The sequence below is a fragment of the Staurois parvus genome, unplaced genomic scaffold (genome assembly GCF_062004578.1).
Source record: "Staurois parvus isolate SC_StPar_1 unplaced genomic scaffold, SC_StPar_1.0 ptg001432l, whole genome shotgun sequence".
Taxonomy (NCBI): Eukaryota; Metazoa; Chordata; class Amphibia; order Anura; family Ranidae; genus Staurois; species Staurois parvus.
The window spans coordinates 4341972-4361988 of NW_028319228.1; the positions used below are offsets into that span (position 1 = coordinate 4341972).

Here is a 20017-nt window from a genome sequence, read left to right on the forward strand (position 1 = left end):
TTATAAATTTTAAGTAATTAACTTCTCTTCTTCGCTGATGAGGCTGTACTGATGGGCACTGGTGAGGCAGCACTTATGAGGAGGCACTGACGGGCACTGGTGGGCACTGATAAGCTACACTGATGGGAACTGAAAGGCGGTACTGATAGGCAGAAGTGATGGGCACTGATAAGCTGCCCTGATGGCTACTAATAGGCTGCACTGATGGGCACTGATTATCAGTATAAATACAGTCAGGTCCATAAATATTGGGACATCGAAACAATTCTAACATTTTTGGCTCTATACACTACCACGATGGATTTGAAATGAAACGAACAAAATGTGCTTTAACTGCAGATTGTCAGCTTTAATTTGAGGGTATTTACATCCAAATCAGGTGAACGGTGTAGGAATTACAACAGTTTGCATATGTGCCTCTCACTTGTTAAGGGACCAAAAGTAATGGGACAATTAGCTTCTCAGCTGTTCCATGGCCAGGTGTGTGTTATTCCCTCATTATCCCAATTACAATGAGCAGATAAAAGGTCCAGAGTTCATTTCAAGTGTGCTATTTGAATTTGGAATATGTTGCTGTCAACTGTCAAGATCCAAAGAGCTGTCACTATCAGTGAAGCAAGCCATCATTAGGTTGAAAAAACAAAACAAACCCATCAGAGAGATAGCAAAAACATTAGGCGTGGCCAAAACAACTGTTTGGAACATTCTTAAAAAGAATGAACGCACCGGTGAGCTCAGCAACACCAAAAGACCCGGAAGACCACGGAAAACAACTGGTGGATGACCAAAGAATTCTTTCCCTGGTGAAGAAAACACCCTTCACAACAGTTGGCCAGATCAAGGACACTCTCCAGGAGGTAGGTGTATGTGTGTCAAAGTCAACAATCAAGAGAAGACTTCACCAGAGTGAATACAGAAGGTTCACCACAAGATGTAAACCATTGGTGAGCCTCAAAAACAGGAAGGCCAGATTAGAGTTTGCCAAACGACATCTAAAAAAGCCTTCACAGTTCTGGAACAACATCCTATGGACAGATGAGACCAAGATCAACTTGTACCAGAGTGATGGGAAGAGAAGAGTATGGAGAAGGAAAGGAACTGCTCATGATCCTAAGCATACCACCTCATCAGTGAAGCATGGTGATGGTAGTGTCATGGCGTGGGCATGTATGGCTGCCAATGGAACTGGTTCTCTTGTATTTATTGATGATGTGACTGCTGACAAAAGCAGCAGGATGAATTCTGAAGTGTTTCGGGCAATATTATCTGCTCATATTCAGCCAAATGCTTCACAACTCATTGGACGCCGCTTCACAGTGCAGATGGATAATGACCCAAAGCATACTGCAAAAGCAACCGAAGAGTTTTTTAAGGGAAAGAAGTGGAATGTTATGCAATGGCCAAGTCAATCACCTGACCTGAATCCGATTGAGCATGCATTTCACTTGCTGAAGACAAGACTGAAGGGAAAATGCCCCAAGAACAAGCAGGAACTGAAGACAGTTGCAGTGGAGGCCTGGCAGAGCATCACCAGGGATGAAACCCAGCGTCTGGTGATGTCTATGCGTTCCAGACTTCAGGCTGTAATTGACTGCAAAGGATTTTCAACCAAGTATTAAAAAGTGAAAGTTTGATTTATGATTATTATTCTGTCCCATTACTATTGGTCCCTTAACAAGTGGGAGGCACATATGCAAACTGTTGTAATAACTACACCGTTCACCTGATTTGGATGTAAATACCCTCAAATTAAAGCTGACAGTCTGCAGTTAAAGCACATCTTGTTTGTTTCATTTCAAATCCATTGTGGTGGTGTATAGAGCCAAAAATGTTACTATTGTATCGATGTCCCAATATTTATGGACCTCACTGTATGTACTGTCAGGATTGCCGGTTATCGGCTGTCTTTTCTTTACACAGTGACTGCTCGTGAGGAAAGGAAATGCTGTTAACCATGTTTGTTTACATGGGATCAGCTGTGATTGGACACAGCTGATCACATGGTAAAGGGCCAATGTGATTGGCCCTTTACTTTGATCTGTGATCAGCTGTGTCCAAAGGACACAGTGGTCACAGAGTGCACACGATTCCCCAAGGCACGTTCTGGGAGGACGTTTATGGACACCCTCCAAGACCAAGAGACCCGCGCTGTAGCTGTCTTTCAGTTATGACGCGGTAATGAGGTGGTTAAACAAGCTGAAGTTAGAATCTGGTGCAACTGTGCATAGTAGCCAGTCAGCTTCTGAGTGTTAGTTGTTTTAGTAAATCTCCCCCATTGTATCTCGCACAGGATCTGTGACACAACCACTAGCTCAACTCTTCAGGACATCGTTCAGAAGCAGTACAGTGCCTTGAAAAAGTATTCATACCCCTTGAAATTTTCCACATTTTGTCATGTTTTAACCAAAAACTTAAAAGTATTTTATTAGGATTTTATGTGATAGACCAACACAACATGGCACATAATTGTGAAGTGGAAGGAAATTGATAAATGGTTTTCAAATTTTTTTACAAATAAATATCTGAATAGTGTGGCGTGCATTTGTATTCAGCCTCCTTTACTCTGATACCCTTAACTAAAATCTAGTGGAACCAATTGCCTTCAGAAGTCACCTAATTAGTAAATAGAGTCTACCTGTGTGTAATTTAATCTCAGTATAAGTACAGAAGTACTGTGAAGCCATCAGAAGTTTGTTAGAGAATATTAGTTAACAAACAACCTCATGAAGGGCAAGGAACACACCAGACAGGTCAGGGATAAAGTCGTGGAGACGTTTAAAGCAGGGTTAGGTTGTAAAAAAATATCCCAAGATTTGAACATCTCACGGGAGCACTGTTCAATCCATCATCCAAAAATGGAAAGAGTATGGCACAACTGCAAACCTACCAAGACATGGCCTAAACTGACAGGCTGGGCAAGGAGAGAATTAATCCGAGAAGCAGCCAAGGGGCCTATGGTAACTCTGGAGGAGCTGCAGAGATCCACAGCTCAGGTGGTAGAATCTGTCCACAGGACAACTATTAGCCGTGCACTCCACAAATCTGGCCTTTATGGAAGAGTGACAAGAAGAAAGCCATTGTTGAAAGAAAGCCATGAGAAGTCCCATTTGCAGTTTGCTAGAAGCCATGTGGGGGACACAGCAAACATGTGGAAGAAGGTGCTCTGGTCAGTTGAGACCAAAATGTAACTTTTTTGGTCTAAAAGCAAAACGCTATGTGTGGTGGAAAACTAACGCTGCACATCACCATGAACACCCCACCCCCACTGTAAAACATGGTGGTGGCAGCATCATGTTGTGGGGATGCTTTTCTTCAGCAGAGACAGGAAAACTGGTTAGAGTTGATGGGAAGATGGATGGAGCCAAATACAGGACAATCTTAGAGGAAAACCTGTTAGAGTCTGCAAAAGATTTGAGACTGGGGCGGAGGTTCACCTTCCAGCAGGACAACAACCCTAAACCTACAACCAGAGCTACAATGGAATGGTTTGGATCAAAGCATATTCATGTGTTAGAATGGCCCAGTCAAAGTCCAGACCTAAATCAAATTGAGAATCTGTGGCAAGACTTGAAAATTGCTGTTCACAGATGCTCTTCATCAAATCTGATAGAGCTTGAGCTATTTTGCAAAGAAAAATGGGCAAAAATTTCACTCTCTAGATGTGCAAAGCTGGTAGAGACATCCCCAAAAAGACTTGCAGCTGTAATTGCAGTGAAAGGTGGCGGGTTTAAGATGTAATTATGATGACAAAGGTTAGGGGTAAGTCTCCTTTGCTGTTTCTGATTGGTCCATGTTAATTGAAAATGTTTTTTTCTTGTACTCTTTACTTATTACACGCCTGAAGAAAGGAGCCCTGTGCAGCCCCAAAATGCTGCACTAGCACAAATTGTGATGCAATTGCTTTAATAAATATCTGGATTATATAATATGGATACATGGTGTGCTGGCGACATATACTTTTATCTTTATACCAGTTAGCCAGCTGGTTGTTGCTGCAGCACCTTCATACTCCAGGCTTTTCCCAGGAAAGAGGTGCAATAGAAAAATAACTAGTGTTAGGCAGAAAAAAAGACAATTGATTGCAGCTCTGTATTCAATAATACATCATTAGTTGAATTTATTTTTATACCAGCAGTGTAAGTACCTGAATTTGACATGGTATTAGCCCTTTGGAGTCCACTGCACAATATCACCCACTTTGGGAAAGCATTGGGTTTACATTGAACTACTACAGGCAATGTAGCGCTGTACTGCAGGATCTGAGGCCCAGGAGCTGATCTTTTCATTTTCTAGCCTTAGTGCTGGATGCTGGCTGTCACTGACAGCTGACAGTTTGTCTACACCTGGACCCTCCAGAGCCACTGATTCCCACTTCTTTTTTTTGTTTATACGGTGCTGGGACAAATATCCACTGTCCCTGTGCCATTTTGCCATGGCACCTTGAACTCAGTAGACTATATATATATATATATCACCCTATTTATCCAGTCTTTTATTTTTGGTGCCTCTTGAGCGTGCCAAAATTTAGGTAAAACATAAATACATTTGTGATATCACAGCAACCTTAGCAATTACTACAGTGTGAGATGTAGCAGCAGCTGGCTGAGCTGTATAATAATCTGTGTAATCACAACCAAAAACATAAAGATTACTGAATGGGCACCAAGATTTACTTGACTTCATCATTCCTGGGTCAGCATCATAGTTCAAATGTAGATACCATCCCCGGGTGCTGCTTGAGCAAAAATGGTGCTGGCCTTTTGCGGACGATGGCATTGCCACAATTATCTATTACCAAGGATTGACGTAACCTAAAAACCATGTCCAATGCTTGATTATTTTTAAAATGCTGGCACAAAAGATTATTTACATTAAAATATTTCACATGTACAGTGGATATAAAAAGTCTATACACCCCTGTTAAAATGTCAGGTTTCTGTGATGTAAAAAAAGAGACGAAAAATTATTTCAGAATTTTTTCCACCTTTAATGTGACTTATAAACTGTACAACTCAGTTGAAAAACAAACTGAAATCTTTTTTGGGGGGGGGGGGTAAACATAAAAAACTAAAATAATGTGGTTGCATAAGTGTGCACATCCTCTTATAACTGAGGATGTAGCTGTGTTCAGAATTAAGCAATCACATTCAAAATCATGTTACGTAGGAGTCAGTACACATCTGCCATCATTTAAAGTGCCTCTGATTAACCCACAGTTCAGCTGTTCTAGTAGGTCTTTCCTGACATTTTATTAGTCACATCCTATAGAAAAAGCCATGGTCCGCAGAGTGCTTCCAAAGCATCAGAGGGATCTCATTGTTAAAAGGTGTCAGTCAGGAGAAGGGTACAAAATAATTTCCAAGGCGTTAGATAAACCATGGAACACAGTGAAGTCAAGTGGAGAAAATATGGCGCAACAGTGACATTACCAAGAACTGCACATCCCTCCAAAATTGATGAAAAGACGAGAAGAGAACTGGTCTGGGAGGCTGCCAAGAGTCCTACAGCAACATTAAAGGAGCTGCAGGAATATCTGGCAAGTACTGGCTGTGTGGTACATGTGACAACAATCTCCTGTATTCTTCATATGTCTGGGCTATGGGGTAGATTGGCAAAGACGGAAGCCTTTTCTTACAAAGAAAACCATCCAAGCCCAGCTACATTTTGCAAAAAAAATCTGAAGTCTCCCAAAAGCATGTGGGAAAATGTGTTATGGTCTGATGAAACCAAGGTTGAACTTTTTGCCCATAATTCCAAAAGATACGTTTGAGGCAAAAACAGCGCTGCAGATCACCGAAACAACACCATTCCTACAATGAAGCATGGTGGTGGCAGCATCATGCTTTGGGGCTGTTTTTCTTCAGCTGGAACTGGGACCTTAGTCAAGGTAGAGGGAATTATGAACAGTTCCAAATACCAGTCAATATTGCCACAAACCCTTCATGCTTCCGCTAGAAAGCTGAACATGAAGAGGAACTTCATCTTTCAGCATGACAACGACCCAAAACATACTTCCAAAACAACCAAGGAATGGTTTCACCAGAAGAAGATTAAGTTTTGAAATTGTCCAGCCATAGCCCAAACCTGAATCCAATTGAAAATCTGGGGGGGGATCTGAAGAGGTCTGTGCGCAGGAGATGCCCTCGCAATTGGACAGATTTGAAGTGTTTTTGCAAGGAAGAGTGGGCAAATATTGCCAAATCAAGATGTGCCGTACTGATAGACTCATACCCAAAAGGACTGAGTTCTGTAGTAAAATCAAAAGGTGCTTCAACAAAGTATTAGTTTAAGGGTGTGCACACTTATGCATCTATATTATTTTAGTTTTTTATTTTTACTTTCCTCCACCTAAAATAATTCAGTTTGTTTGTTCCACTGAGTTGTACAGTTTATAGGTTAGATTAAAGGTGGAAAAAGTTCTGAAATGATTTATCTTTGTCTCATTTTTTACATCACAGAACCCTGACATTTTAACAGGGGTGTGTAGACTTTTTATATCCACTGTATATCTAAAATAATTATAAAGCATAACGTTCCTCTTCAAGCAAATATGTCAGTAGGATAAACAAGTATGTAAAATCATGAGCTCACTTCTGAGTTGTTCCTGTCATATAATAACATTTCTATTTTTCCATTGTTTTGCCAGATTATCAGGACAAGAATGCAAGCATATGGAATATCCATGTCGTTATAGTAGTCCTGAAGCTCATACCCAAATGTGCATACCCTACCGTGTTTTTGCCCCAGATGCACTTTTGAATAGGTGTAAAGAGTTGCTGCTTCCTTTACTGCGTCATTGCCTAGAAGCTGCTTATTCTGTGCTGGGTATTCATCCATTCTCAAGGCTTGATGTTCTCATAGTGCCACCTAATTTCTCAAGTTTAGGAATGGCAAGGTAAGCTTGTTTACTCCTTTTTACTTCTATAATGTTATTAATCTAAATGTAAGGACCTACATGCTTTTAGCTCAAAATGCAGTTTCTTCTAAATGAATTATTCAGAACTGGGTGTAAAAACTAATAGGAATTTCATATGTTAAATAATTAATGCTCGGTGAAAAGTGAAAAATGCAAGTCTGTAAACCGGTGCCAAAAGGTTACACAGGAAATGTAAATATATGTCCGTGCCCTGGAAGACGTCATTTGTGATGAAATGCATAGGAAGGAGCCTGTTGTGACATCATCAGATATATTGGAAGTAAAATGAAAGTGCGGAGCTTTGTACGCAACCTGGTATTTTATACAGCGCTGTCTTTACACTCAACAGCCTCTTTATTAGGTACACCTGTTCAGTTGCTTGGTAACACAAATTACTAAACAGCAAATCACATGGAAGCAACTCAATGTATTTAGATATCTAGAAGTGGTGAAAACGACTTGTTGAAGTTCAAACCAAGCATCAGAATGGGGAAGAAAGGGGATTTAAGTGACTTTGAACGTGGCATGGTTGTTGGTGACAGATGGGCTGGTCTGAGTGATCTACGTCTGATCTACTGGAACTTTCACACACAATTATCTCTAGGGTTTACAGAACCGAAAAAGAGAAAGCATCCAGTGAGCGGCAGTTGTGTGGACGAAAATACGTTAATGTCAGAGGAGAAAGGGCAGGCTTGTTCAAGATGACAGAAAGGCAACAGTAACTCAAGTAACCACATGTTACAAACAAGGTATGCACATTACCATCTCTGAACGCACAACACGCTGAACCTTCAGGTAGATGGGCTACAGCAGAAGAAGACCACACCAGGTGCAATTCCTGTCAGCTAAGAACAGGAAACAGAGGCTACAAGTTGCACAGGCTCACCAAAATTGGAAACTAGAAGATTGTTAAAATGTTGCCTGGTCTGATGAGTCTCCATTTCAGCTGCGACTTTCAGAATTTGGCGTAACCAATATGAAAGCATGGATCCATCCTGCCTTGTATCAACGGTTCAGGCTGGTGATGTAATGGTATGGGGTAATTTTCTTGGCACACTTTGGGTCCCTTAGTACCAATTGAGCATTGTTTAAGCGCCACGGCCTACCTGAGTATTATTGCTGACAATATCCATCCCTTTATGACTACAGTGTACTCATCTTCTGATGCCTACTGCAGGATAATGCACCATGTCACAAAGCTCAAATCATCTCAAACTGGTTTCTTGAACATGACAAGGAGTTCACTGTACTCCAATGGCCTCCACAGTCACCAGATCTCAATTCAATACAGCACCTTTGGGATGTGGTGGAACAGGTGATTCACATCATGGATGCGCAGCCAACAAATCTGCAGCAACTGCGTGATGCTATCATGTCAATATGAAGCAAAATCCCTGAGAAATGTTTCCAACACCTTGTTGAATCTACAGTATGCCATGAAGAATTAAGGCAGTCCTAATGCCAAAAGGCAGTCCAACCCAATACTAGCAAGGTGTACCTAATAAAGTGGCCGGTGAGTGAATTTCTTTGCTTATAAATGCAATTTTATTATCTTTTAATAAGTACTCAACAGTTTTCACACTATGTGGAGCCTTTTATTCCTTGCTTATTGGTATATCATTGCATGCATGTGTAAGTGATCAGATGGTGAATCTCATGCCAATATTCCCTGGAAGGAGGACCAGTCTTGCAGAGGGAGATGCATGGAGGCTGTATTTAGGGTGGAACATGTAACATGTTCCAGCTCCTGCCTTCTCTTCCCCCGATCCTGCCCTCCCTGAGACAGCAGGCAGGGGATCTTCTCGCCATACCCGATGTCACAACTAAAATACAGTGCTGCAGTGCAGGGCTCCGCCCACTGGGCCACGTCGTCCATTCACAGAGCTCTGTGAATGAATCAACTGCAAGTACTGTCGGCTGATGTCTTGTAGTTCTCAATGAACTGCAAAATTGCTGGTGAGCACTCTTGTAGTTCATTGATTCTTTCTTCAATTCAGTAACTGCCTGCCCGTACGAGAGGTATGGGCATAACGCTGTACTGAGAGTCTGCAGGATTCTGGCATTGCACCTGCAGTCTGCTGATTGTGGGTGCAGTGCTTTACAGGTTCCAGTATAAAAAAAAAAAGACAAATGCACCTTTTCACCTGCAAGAAAAAAAAATCTATCCTTTAAGTAGCTTTCATGAAAGGCTTGAAAGGGCAGTTACAATATTTAATAAATTACTTTGTTACAAACAATTCAGAATATTATTAATCTGCAAAATATTTGGCAGTGATCTCTAGGAATCATACTGCTTTGCAGATATGAAAACAAGATTGTCCAATTTTATCTGGTTGTTGCTGAACAGAGACGAAAGGACATAAAAGAGTTTATTTAGTAGAATGTGTAATTTAGTGGTTTAAGCCTCTGACCGATTCAGAATCCAGCTCTAACTGCTGCCATTATGTAGATTTGAAGAAATCATTTTATCTCCACATGTTCAACTCACCCATCTGTAATTGAGTTTTGTAACAATGTCCCTTCTCTTGGACGTAGCAAGGTTAAGCCTGTGAACCCTTCTGCACCCCAAAAAGAACAGTAGTAATCTTTCTCTAGCTCCATATGCTCAAATTACACTTAATCCTAGCTGTTTGCCATATAACCACGTTCCCATATGCTTGCAATCAGACATGTCAGCTGGAAAATCTGTTTTCCTGATTAAAGAAGAAAATGGCAGGAGTGTTGTTTATTTACTCCATGTCATGTCCTGAATTTTGACCAGTAACTGTTTTAATGCTATAAATGTCACTGAAACCTTAACAGTAGACATACTACCAGTTAGGCTTTTGATCATTTATTTTTGATTTGCAGTCTAGCAGCTTAAATTTGCTTGCCATTTCTTGTGTTTTAGGTCTGTGAAAACTCATTTTGTAGTTCTTTTTACATCCTCTTCCTGCAAGTTTATTCTATACTTCACAGATTTCAGTGTTTTCACTTGCAAATTCTTTTTTTGTAATGTTAGACTATAGTTGCACTTTTAACTTTTCACATTTAAATTTTATAGCATAGTTTGGGGACACAGTTACTGTATAGTTAATACGAGGGAAGTTCACGTCAAACGGGGACTTTTGAGTTTATATAATAAAAGAACAAATTTCAAGTAGTGGAAACTGCATTTATTTTTCTGCATTCTCCCCTGCTACATTTATACACTTATCCCAGCGTTTAATGCCTAGGAATCTCCGGCATAGAAAGATTTGCCAGTATGCCTGAACCACCCTGGGACAGCCTGCTTCACTTTGTCATTATTGTGTTCACCATTCCCAGAGAAAGATTTGTCTCTTGTGCAATTTCACGACAGGTTATGTGTCGATTATCCAGGATCAGGCATTTCACAAGCTGAATGTTCACAGAAATGACTGCTGTGGGCTGGAAACCAGCACGGCCAAGATCGTCACTGATGGACATATGGCCATCTTTGAAACATTTACACCATTCAGATTAGGGATGCACCAAAATTTTGGTGGCTGAAACGTTTTGGCCAAAAACTTCGCTATTGGCCGTTGGCCATTATGAAAATAAGCACCAATACGGGTGCCGAAAATAACCCCGACCCACCCGCCCACCGCTGATGCTGCCGCCGCCACCCGTCTGCCGCCACCCGCTGCTGCTTGGTAGTTCTCAGCCTTACCTGAGAAACGACCGAATGATCCCGGCGCTGGGCATAGAGATAAGTGAAGGAAAGATGGCCTCCACTCATCTCTATGCCCTTGGAGGACTAGAGTTTTTTTTAACCTCCCTGGCAGTATTCCCGAGTGTAGCTCAGGGTAAAGTTTCAGTACCACAAGCGGTAACCCCCGAGCTACACTGGGGCTTACCATGTGGCGCTGCTCCGCGATCCCCCAATCACTTACCTTGTCCTGCACTCCCACGATGTCCCTCCTGCAGTGTCCCTGGCAATGTAATCCGGCGGATGCTGGCATCTGTCATCTGGGTTCCGTCCCCTGCGAGCGTCGGGATGTATGGGGGACGGAACGGCGGGAAATTTGAAAATGACAAAAAGTGACATTCACTAAAATCACATAGTAAAATATTACTGTATCAAAGCATTTCACATACATTTTGTCCCTAGTGCTTTGTCCTGTGCCCTGCCTGCATTTTTACTGTTCTTTCTGCCTGGAAATTGAGAAATGTCCATGGCGTCCAAAAAGCATCCCTTTAGGTCAAAAGTGGTTTTAGACCAGCTAGTTACAGCGATAGTAAATTAGAACCACTTGCAGAATTAAGTGATAATGATACGTGGGGAAATTAGTCATCAGACACTGAAAACGATTCTGCGACTTTGCTCAGTGATGTGCGAACTTGGTGCTATATTTCAAATTTCAGTGTTTTTGGTTTGATTATATTATTGAATTAAATTTATTACTATATTATTATATTTGAGCACAGAAATATGGACATAATCAGACCGCTAGGGAGGTTAAGCACTAGATCAATGCTTTTTTTTTTTCTAATGCTTTACATTGTATAGGAGAGATGTGAAGTCTTACTGACCCCACAATCTCTCTTAAAGAGGACCTGTCAGTAGTTATTTCTATCATAAGGGATGCATGCATTCATTGAGATAGGAATAAAAGTGATTTTTAAAGGGACAGATTAAATAAAAAAGTTTAAAATGCCCCCTTCCCCTCCGTGCTTGAACGTAGTGGTGAGCGCATATGTAGACCATGCCCACATATGTAAACGGTATTCAAACCACACATGTGAGGTATCGCCATTAACGTTAGAGAAAGAGCAATAATTCTAGCACTAGACCTAGTAACGTGTAGAAATTTTTAAATCGACACTCATGGAGATTTTTAAGTACCGTAGTTTGACGCCATTCCATGAGCGTGCGCAATTTTAAAGCATGACATGTTGGGTATCTATTTACTCTGCGTAACATCCTCTTTCATATTTTACCAAAAAATTAGGGGATATTTTGTGGGTTTTTTTAATCATTAAAGTATATTTTGTTCCAAAAAAATTGTGTTTGAAAAATATATTAATTTTTAAAAACTGTCCATTTCATTTCGGTATTCATGCAAGTGCATCCTGAATTTTTGGTTTCGGCACCAGAAGTTTCATTTTGGTGCACCACTATATCAAATGTCTTACAGCGGCTGAGCATCTCATTGCCGTACTATGCTTGAAGTCTTCTGTAGATATCTGCAGGTTTTACGCCTTTGTTCACAAGAAACGTAATCACCACACACTGTTCCATGCAGGTACTAATAATGTTGTCTGCCATCTTGATTAACGGTCTATGGACTGACCTGTGACATTTGTGCTGCCTATCAGCAATAGGACTCACTTGCCACTTATTACTGCATGCAGTACCGCCTCACTAGCATCCGTCTATAGCCTCTATTTGTTTGCATTTGCCATGGTGCTGCACATATGACCAGTTATGACACCAGCCATTTGATGGTTTGACAGTTTGGTTGAGTGCACAAGCAACTGTGACAGTTATCATTCATGACATGCCTTAAATGTAACTGTTTTGGGAAACCCTTAATTTGATCCTATTTTAAGGTTCTCTTTGCCACATAAATTTCATTATTGACATCTGGTTCAGATAAAATTGTATGTGAGAACTAATGGACACACAAAATCCAATGGCAGTTTAAGATGGAATAAAATGATGTGTAATTGGATGATATAGGTTAATATCACCATTAATTATTTATTAATATAGCTGTCAGCCTCTCTGATCTCAACTTTGGAAACTTCTTTCAAATGAGCTATATATTTTGACTTTTGAGAATATTTTCCTTCCACCCCAAAAACAGTGTTTCTTGTGTACACATTGACAGGCAGGCTTAAGCTGGCCATACATTATACAATTTTCTTATTCAATTTCCTTTAGATTTACCTCCAACTATGCAGTGCAAGGGCCTGTCTAATTGCATACAAATTGAAAGTGTTTGGGTTTGACCTCATATTATATGGCTTTGGTAAATCTAAAGGAAAATTGTGCAAGAATATTGTATATTGTATGGCTAATCTTAGCTGGCCATAGAAAGGCAGGTAGTTCCCTTAGGAAAACACTGTTCATATGCAAGCAAGCTATTGGAGTACTAGGATCTACTATGATTCTAACCTGTTGATGTATTTGTATATTAGCTGGTATATTAGTTGTTTATGCTGTACTGCTAATCCTGTACTGTTCTACATGGAATAAAATTTAACAGTACAGATTGGAGAATCTCCTTGTTTTGGCTTTTTTAATCTCCTGTTGTTGCTCCCAGAGATGTCACAAATGGCCTGATAATCACAAACTATGCTCAAAATTGAGAGCATTGCTTGCAATAATTATATCCTTGATGGTCGCATTTTACTATATATACTGTATGTGCATCTTTGTACTACTTGTCTGATTGTCAATGTTGTGTTAAGTGTTGTGAGATATAAGAACAACACATCATGCTACGATAATGCCATGGATCTTGAAAACCATAAAATCAACGTTCACATCAATTTAAACTTCTTCTAGGTGACCAATTCTGGGGAGGCTTAACGTAGTCTTTGACACCACTACATCTAATTTTTAATCTCATTTTCATCTCATTTTTAAGACCTACACATATCTACTGGTGCAATCAATTTTTATACTCTAATGATTCCAAGAGAAAAAGCTCTATGCAATAGACTCTGTAGGGTTGATTTACTAAAAGAGTAGAGTGTGTTTATTTTGCAAAGTGAAATTCACTTACCGTTGTGAATAAGATGAAGGTTTAACAACGTCAACAATTCAGTCATATGCAAGAAAATAACACTGTTTATCAATTAATTTAATGAATTCGGTTTACTTGCACATGATTGGGTATTCTTTCCATTGTGAATTTTCACTACATTCTCTAAGCAAAGTGAATATTCCCTTTCAAAGTGGAAATTCCCTTGCAAAGTTAACATGTTCCTCTCCTTTATTAAATCACACCCTGTATGTCCCTCCTGCCATAAAGGCTCCTTCCCTGCATGCTAGCATTTTTTCTAAGTGTGCACTGAACCACACATGTGCAGCTCAGTGTACAATCTCTAATGGAGGGGGGGGGGGCATATCAAAGTAACTTCCATATGCATGTGTGGGAATTATGTAATCTAGGCGCAGGTTATAAAGACAGACGTAAGCTCCAAACCTGTAATGAAACCAGGAGAATATAGAAGTGCAAGTGACAAGGAAGAATATGGACATTGCCTCACTGCAGAAGAACACTTTTCTACCTCACTGTTCCATACTTGCATACTATGACATGAGTTCCCAGGGCCCCAAAACTTTAGTTCTGCTTTAAAGCTGAAAATGCAGTAAAAATGTTGTGGATACAGCACCAGTGTTAGGATACTGAGTGCAGGTATCTGGCAAAAGCAGGGGTGACCAGATATGTGTGCTAGGTTAAAGCTTAAAGAAGCTTGGTTCCAGATTTAATATCAATGAAACAAAAACCCATCCAACACCAGCAAACAATATACAGGACAAAAGTGAAAATAGGCATGATCAGTGAAGCAAGTGAGAGAATACATAATAAGCAACCTAACTAGAATACAAAATATACAAACAAAGGAGGAACACAGATAAACGGGGTAAGGCAGCCCATGGATGGAAGAAAAGAAAATCGCTTGATTCCCCCATCAACACAGCCAGTGTTGATGGAAGCATCAACACAGCCAGTGTTGATGGAGGGATATGGGGGAGCTATTATGTTCTGCCGGTGGTGGGGGGAAGTGCGGGGAGCCTTACTGGCCAGCATAACACAATGATTACTGCTAGCGGCTATAGCCTCTGGCAGTAATTGCATGTAAGAAAATCCAAAAGGCTCTTTGTATCCTAGTCATTCGATGGATTGACTAGGGTACAATCAGCCTGCCCATATATGGACTGAAGATCGGCCGGTCCCAGGAAGGCAGATCAGGAAGGGGACGAGAACTGGGATCAGGAAGAAGGGAAGCAGATATGAGATAGCAGGGTATCGGATGAAGATACTGAAGCAAGAACGGGAACAGGATCACTGTTGGAATAAGGATCATGGTCAAGAGCAAGAACACAGCATAACTAACCAGGTATATGGCACACAGGCAAAAACGCTGGGGGAAGCTAGAGGAGGGGGTCATATACCTTCCCAGCAGCCAGCAACAAGTGGAGACTAATTACTGCAATCTGCAGGCTGCTGGGAGACACCCATTGATGGACACTGGAACTACACCCTGCAGCCCTGGAAACCACAGTGCCACCAGCAAGTGATCTAGGTCTTGACAAACAGGGACATAACCTACTTCTGGTGAACTGTTTCCCATAATCTGCTGGCTATTGCTTACTGTAGAAATCTTCCCTCCACTGACATTGAATGCTACCCACAGTGGTGCTATTCCTGTGCTGCGTAGGGTAAGATTAGTTACTGTGAAGCATCAATACCACTTCCTCCTCTCACCTATTCAGAGAACTCGTAGTTTGTTTAAGAATGCAAAACGCTTTGTGATTGGAGGAGGTAGATCCTGTCATTCACCCTTCCTTCTTCCATTCACATAAAGCAGAAGGGGAGTGCATGCATTGGCGATGCTGCACAGTGACTGATCATAACCCCTTGCAGTGCCAGAGGATTTCTACAGTAAGTGAACCTATCTTCCATTAAAATGTACTTACTTTTCTGCAATGTGATCACTGCACTGTGAATTGGATGGAACATTACACTGTGTTACTCCATCCATTATTGGGATGAGTTCCTGACACATTGTTCCCCTGACTACATCTTATACTCCAATTATACTGAACATTGATGTTTAGTGAAATTAAGAAAGAAAAACAACATCAGGAACAGAGCTTACCATCAGTGAAGAGTATCCTGTGTGCCGGTGGCTACTGTGTTCCTTTGAAATCTAGAGTCCTCTGCCCCAGATACCCCTGCAGTGGTGATCTTCCTATTCCTATGCTGCGGTGTATTCCTATGCTGCGGTGATTAATATGAGCAGCTGTGCATGTTCCACAATAAAAAACGCTCTACGTATGGAGAATGGGCAGATGAATGAATGGTCCTCTTCCTCCATTCACAGAGTGCTTTTCATTGTGGGAACCAATAGTATGGCTTCTATAAAAGGAGCATAGGGGTGGAAAGGGCAACCAGAGTCGACACCTGACGAGTGCCTGTCACAGGCAAAGCCACTCATATTAATCACCACTGTGTGGTTACCCAGGGGCAGCGGATTCAGATTTGAATGGAGCACAGCAGTCAACATCACACAGGACACCATGCATGGTAAATACCACCACTGGTGCTGTTTTTAAATTCATTAAAACACGTCACTAAACTTTATTTTGCTTGTTCCTACTAGTTATGAGTAGGTGTGGGGCTTTTCTTGTATCTTTTTGCTTTGTGGGAATTGTTTTGTAGATTACAGGAAAAGACAGATTTGCTGGAATGAAGAGTGTATATTATTCTGCTAAGCATATAAGCACTTCTCTTTAAACCAAGAACATAACTTATTCATAAAGCAACAACATACTCTACCTCATAGTCTGTTACTGGTAGTCAGATCAGAAAAGCCAAAATCTTTCTTTTTCATTATCTAAGTAGTTCTCAACCTTTTAGTGTTTCCCTCTCCTAATTAGTTCTAACAATATCATTACCGTACGTGAGTATCCAGCTTGCTATTAAGGCAGGCAAATGTTCAGTATAATTTCCTAGCTCCTACCCTTCTGTTTATAATTAACAATTCATCCAGGAGTAAAACTATAAATCCTGATTGCTAGGCTTTTGCTCAGCTCTACTTAATGTAATCCCTCAGGGAGGATTGTTTGAAAAAAAAAGGGGGGGGGGCCTTTAATATACAATTTTGGACACTTAAAGATTGGTCTCATTTTGGAGGGAATAAAGCAACCACATGAAATGTGCATTCAAAGCCATGCTGAATTTAGAATTAAAAAGCTTGCTCTGATTCATTTGACTGGTTGCAAAATAGTCGTTCTCAAGTTCAAGTCTCCACAAGAAAAGTTTATTTGTCATTGGCTGCATAAGGAAATCTCCAAAGACTTTATCCAAGAATGTGTTTATATTAAAAAGCATTAATAGAAGCATTTCAACATAATATAACATATTTATTTAACTTCTGCATACCTTTTAATGCTAGTTTCACAATTGGTCATGCATACAAAAAAAATACAATACAAAGAACCATTAGACTGATAAAAGACTAGCTGTTTTTATTGTGGCTCCTCTAGGTTTGTGCTTAACATGTCACTAAACTGAGCACGGAAAACAGATGTTGCAGTTTATATTCGTTTATATGCAGAGTGCCAGCAAGTTGTTCACATAGAGATAGTGATTACGGCAAAACTTTGATTATAATTTTTCATTGTAAAAATTATGTTTAGGTTGTAGCACAGTCAATTTTAAAATACATGTACATGTGTTTCTACATTTTTTTTTGGTTTCCAAATGTAGGAGACGCATTGAAAAATTACTCAATCTGCCTGTACTGTATGGCCAACTAGGATATGTGAATTCCACTTATTATTATTATACAGGATTTTTACAGCTCCAACAATTTGCGCAGCACTTTACAATATAAAGGGAGACAATACAGTTACAATACAATAAAAACTAAAGCCAACCAGGCAGCCCATTATGGATCTGAAAACTCTCCATTTATACTTACATGTTGAAAAGTTCTGCAAGAGATCTGCGAGGTTGGTCATTGCCTCTATCCTTCTGGGTGATTTTCTGGCCTCTATAGACATCCAGAACGCTTACTGGCACATGCCCATCTTTCCCCCTCATCAGCTCTATCTGCATTTTACAATGGGCGATCAGCATTGCCAATTTGTTGCCCTTCTCTTTGACCTGTCCACGGACCCCCAGGTTTTCTCCAAAGTGCTTGTCCCAGTTTGGTTCTGCTTCATGCTCAGGGGTTTTGGAGTACCTGGACAATTTCCTTCCTGTTCCTATTAGCCAACATCCAACAGACTGAACTCTCTGCAGGACTTTGTTTGGACCCTTAATCTGAGGATGTCATCTCTGGACCCATCTCACAGATTGGAGAACGTAGGCCTGACATTAGACACAGCCCTGTCCAGAATATTCCTGCCTCAGGACAAACTTTTGTCCCTTTTTTATGCCTGGGCTCCTTGGGTCTAATGGTTGCTTCTTTGGAGGCTGTGCCGTTAGCCCAGTTTCACTCCAGGCTGTTGCAACTTGGACCATCCCATGCGTCCGACACCCAAGACTACATTCTCCCTAGCATGGTGGCTTTCCAACCCAGTTCTGGAGTCAGGAAAGCCCTTTTCTCAAAAGACAAGTAAGGTTCTCATGAATGTCAGCCTGTCTGGCTGGGAAGCAGTCATGAATGCCCTTCAGTGCTCAAGACTGAGCTCAGAGTGATTTGGTTTTCTCTAATGCGGGCCTCCTCTATTAGGAGGATACCTGACTAGACTTCATTCAGACAATGCCACAGCTGTGGCCTACATCAACAACTGGTCTTCATTTTTTTTTTTGGACTATCTTCAGTTTACATGCTGAGTATTGTAGATTGGCAGGAGGACTTAATCAGTTGTGTCACAGGTGGGGGACGCTGGATGTGGATCTGTTGGCATCCAGAGTCAACAACATACTGGACAGATTTGTCACCAGGTCCAGGGATCCTCAAACATTTGCGATAGATGCTCTGGTGAACATGTGGGATCAATTCAAACTGATATACACAGTTTCATCCCTCCAGATTATTTTCCTATATCCTGCTGTGGAACATCCAAAGGAAATTTCTCTCCACTGCCTTGGCGTAGTGTGCGCTTTGAGTTTATCCCTGAGCTACTGCCTGAGGGGTTTTGCAGAGGTCTCCCTGCTTCTTGATCCACCGTTGCTACATGGATTTCACAGGTTATCATTCAAGCCTATAATGTAAAGGATATATTTCTCCCTTCCCTGTTAAGGCACACTCTGCCAGATCTGTTAGTGCTTTATGGGCTTTTCAACATAAGGCATATGTTTCTCAGATTTGCAAGGCTGTCACCTGGGCTTCTGTTTTTGTATTTGTTCTACCAGGTGGATGCTCAGGCCTCCTCTGATGTCAGTTTTAAGCATAAAGCGCAACAAGCTGCTCTCTGAGTTTTTTAAGCCTTTCCTGACCAGTTTGTTATGTGGGTCAGTTGGTAGTGTTTCCTGGATTGACAGTTCCTTAGTTGGACTGCTTTTGGGCATTAAGTCATTATGATTAAAGAGCCTGTATCCCATACTCTATGACTAAGAAAATAGGGTATTTGACTTGCTAATAGAATCCATTTCTTGGAGAACCGTATGGGACAAAGGTCTCTCGGCTCTGCTTTTGTGTTCTTCCTATTTCTTGCAACAACATTAAAGCTTACTGTGAGTGGGAATGGCTATATAGGGGGATGTCCTAATGTTTTTTTTGTCAGGGTCCAATCATCAGATGGATTTTTCTTTTTTCTCATTGGGTAAATATTTTTTGCAGGCTTTTTGCACATTACTATGTATCTTTCTTAAGCATATGAATTCATAAAGCAATACATTGTGGTAAATAAGGGAAACCTGTAGTTCGTGAACATAGATGTTGCCATTGCTGATCTATCTTTTGAAATTTTGAATTGCCCGACTTTCATGCTGATTAGATTACTTAAATATCGAAATCATACAGTACAGGACAAAGGACTTGTATTCATAGACTGTGGGTTATATGCAGGCTACCATCAGGTGATTGGACAATAGGAAAAAACTTGCCAGGGGCACTCCTAGTGCACATTCATAAAACTCCACCCACTCTGAGAGACTCCAGTTTTTCTATTGTCCTTAGATGATGGACCTGTTTTCCTCTGGATAAGTATTTTTCTTCTTAAACCATCTATTTTTTTCTTCTGATGCCTCTATTAGGATCTGACTGTTCATTGCCTTGGCCTACCTAGCTGCTTTCGAATCGTTACCATATGGTGTTACCTCAGGGACCCTACCAAGACCCCACTGTGTGGGGCTTGCCTGTAATATTTGCTTTGAATGTCCTGCATTAGATACTCGCAATGTTATGAAGTGCAATCTGTGTTTGTAGCCACGGAGGATTTTAAGAAGAAATGGGCTAATCTGGTAG

General features: G+C 40.8%; 1 protein-coding gene across 1 annotated transcript in view; it reads left to right on the top strand.

The window, feature by feature from the left end:
• The window catches only part of AOPEP (aminopeptidase O (putative)), a 597182-nt gene that overhangs the window by 126748 nt on the left and 450417 nt on the right, over positions 1–20017 (top strand). Inside the window, exon 5 of the mRNA XM_089662129.1 lies at positions 6647–6895. Within this exon, the coding sequence (XP_089518255.1) occupies positions 6647–6895 (249 nt within the window). The remainder of the gene's footprint in view (positions 1–6646; positions 6896–20017) is intronic.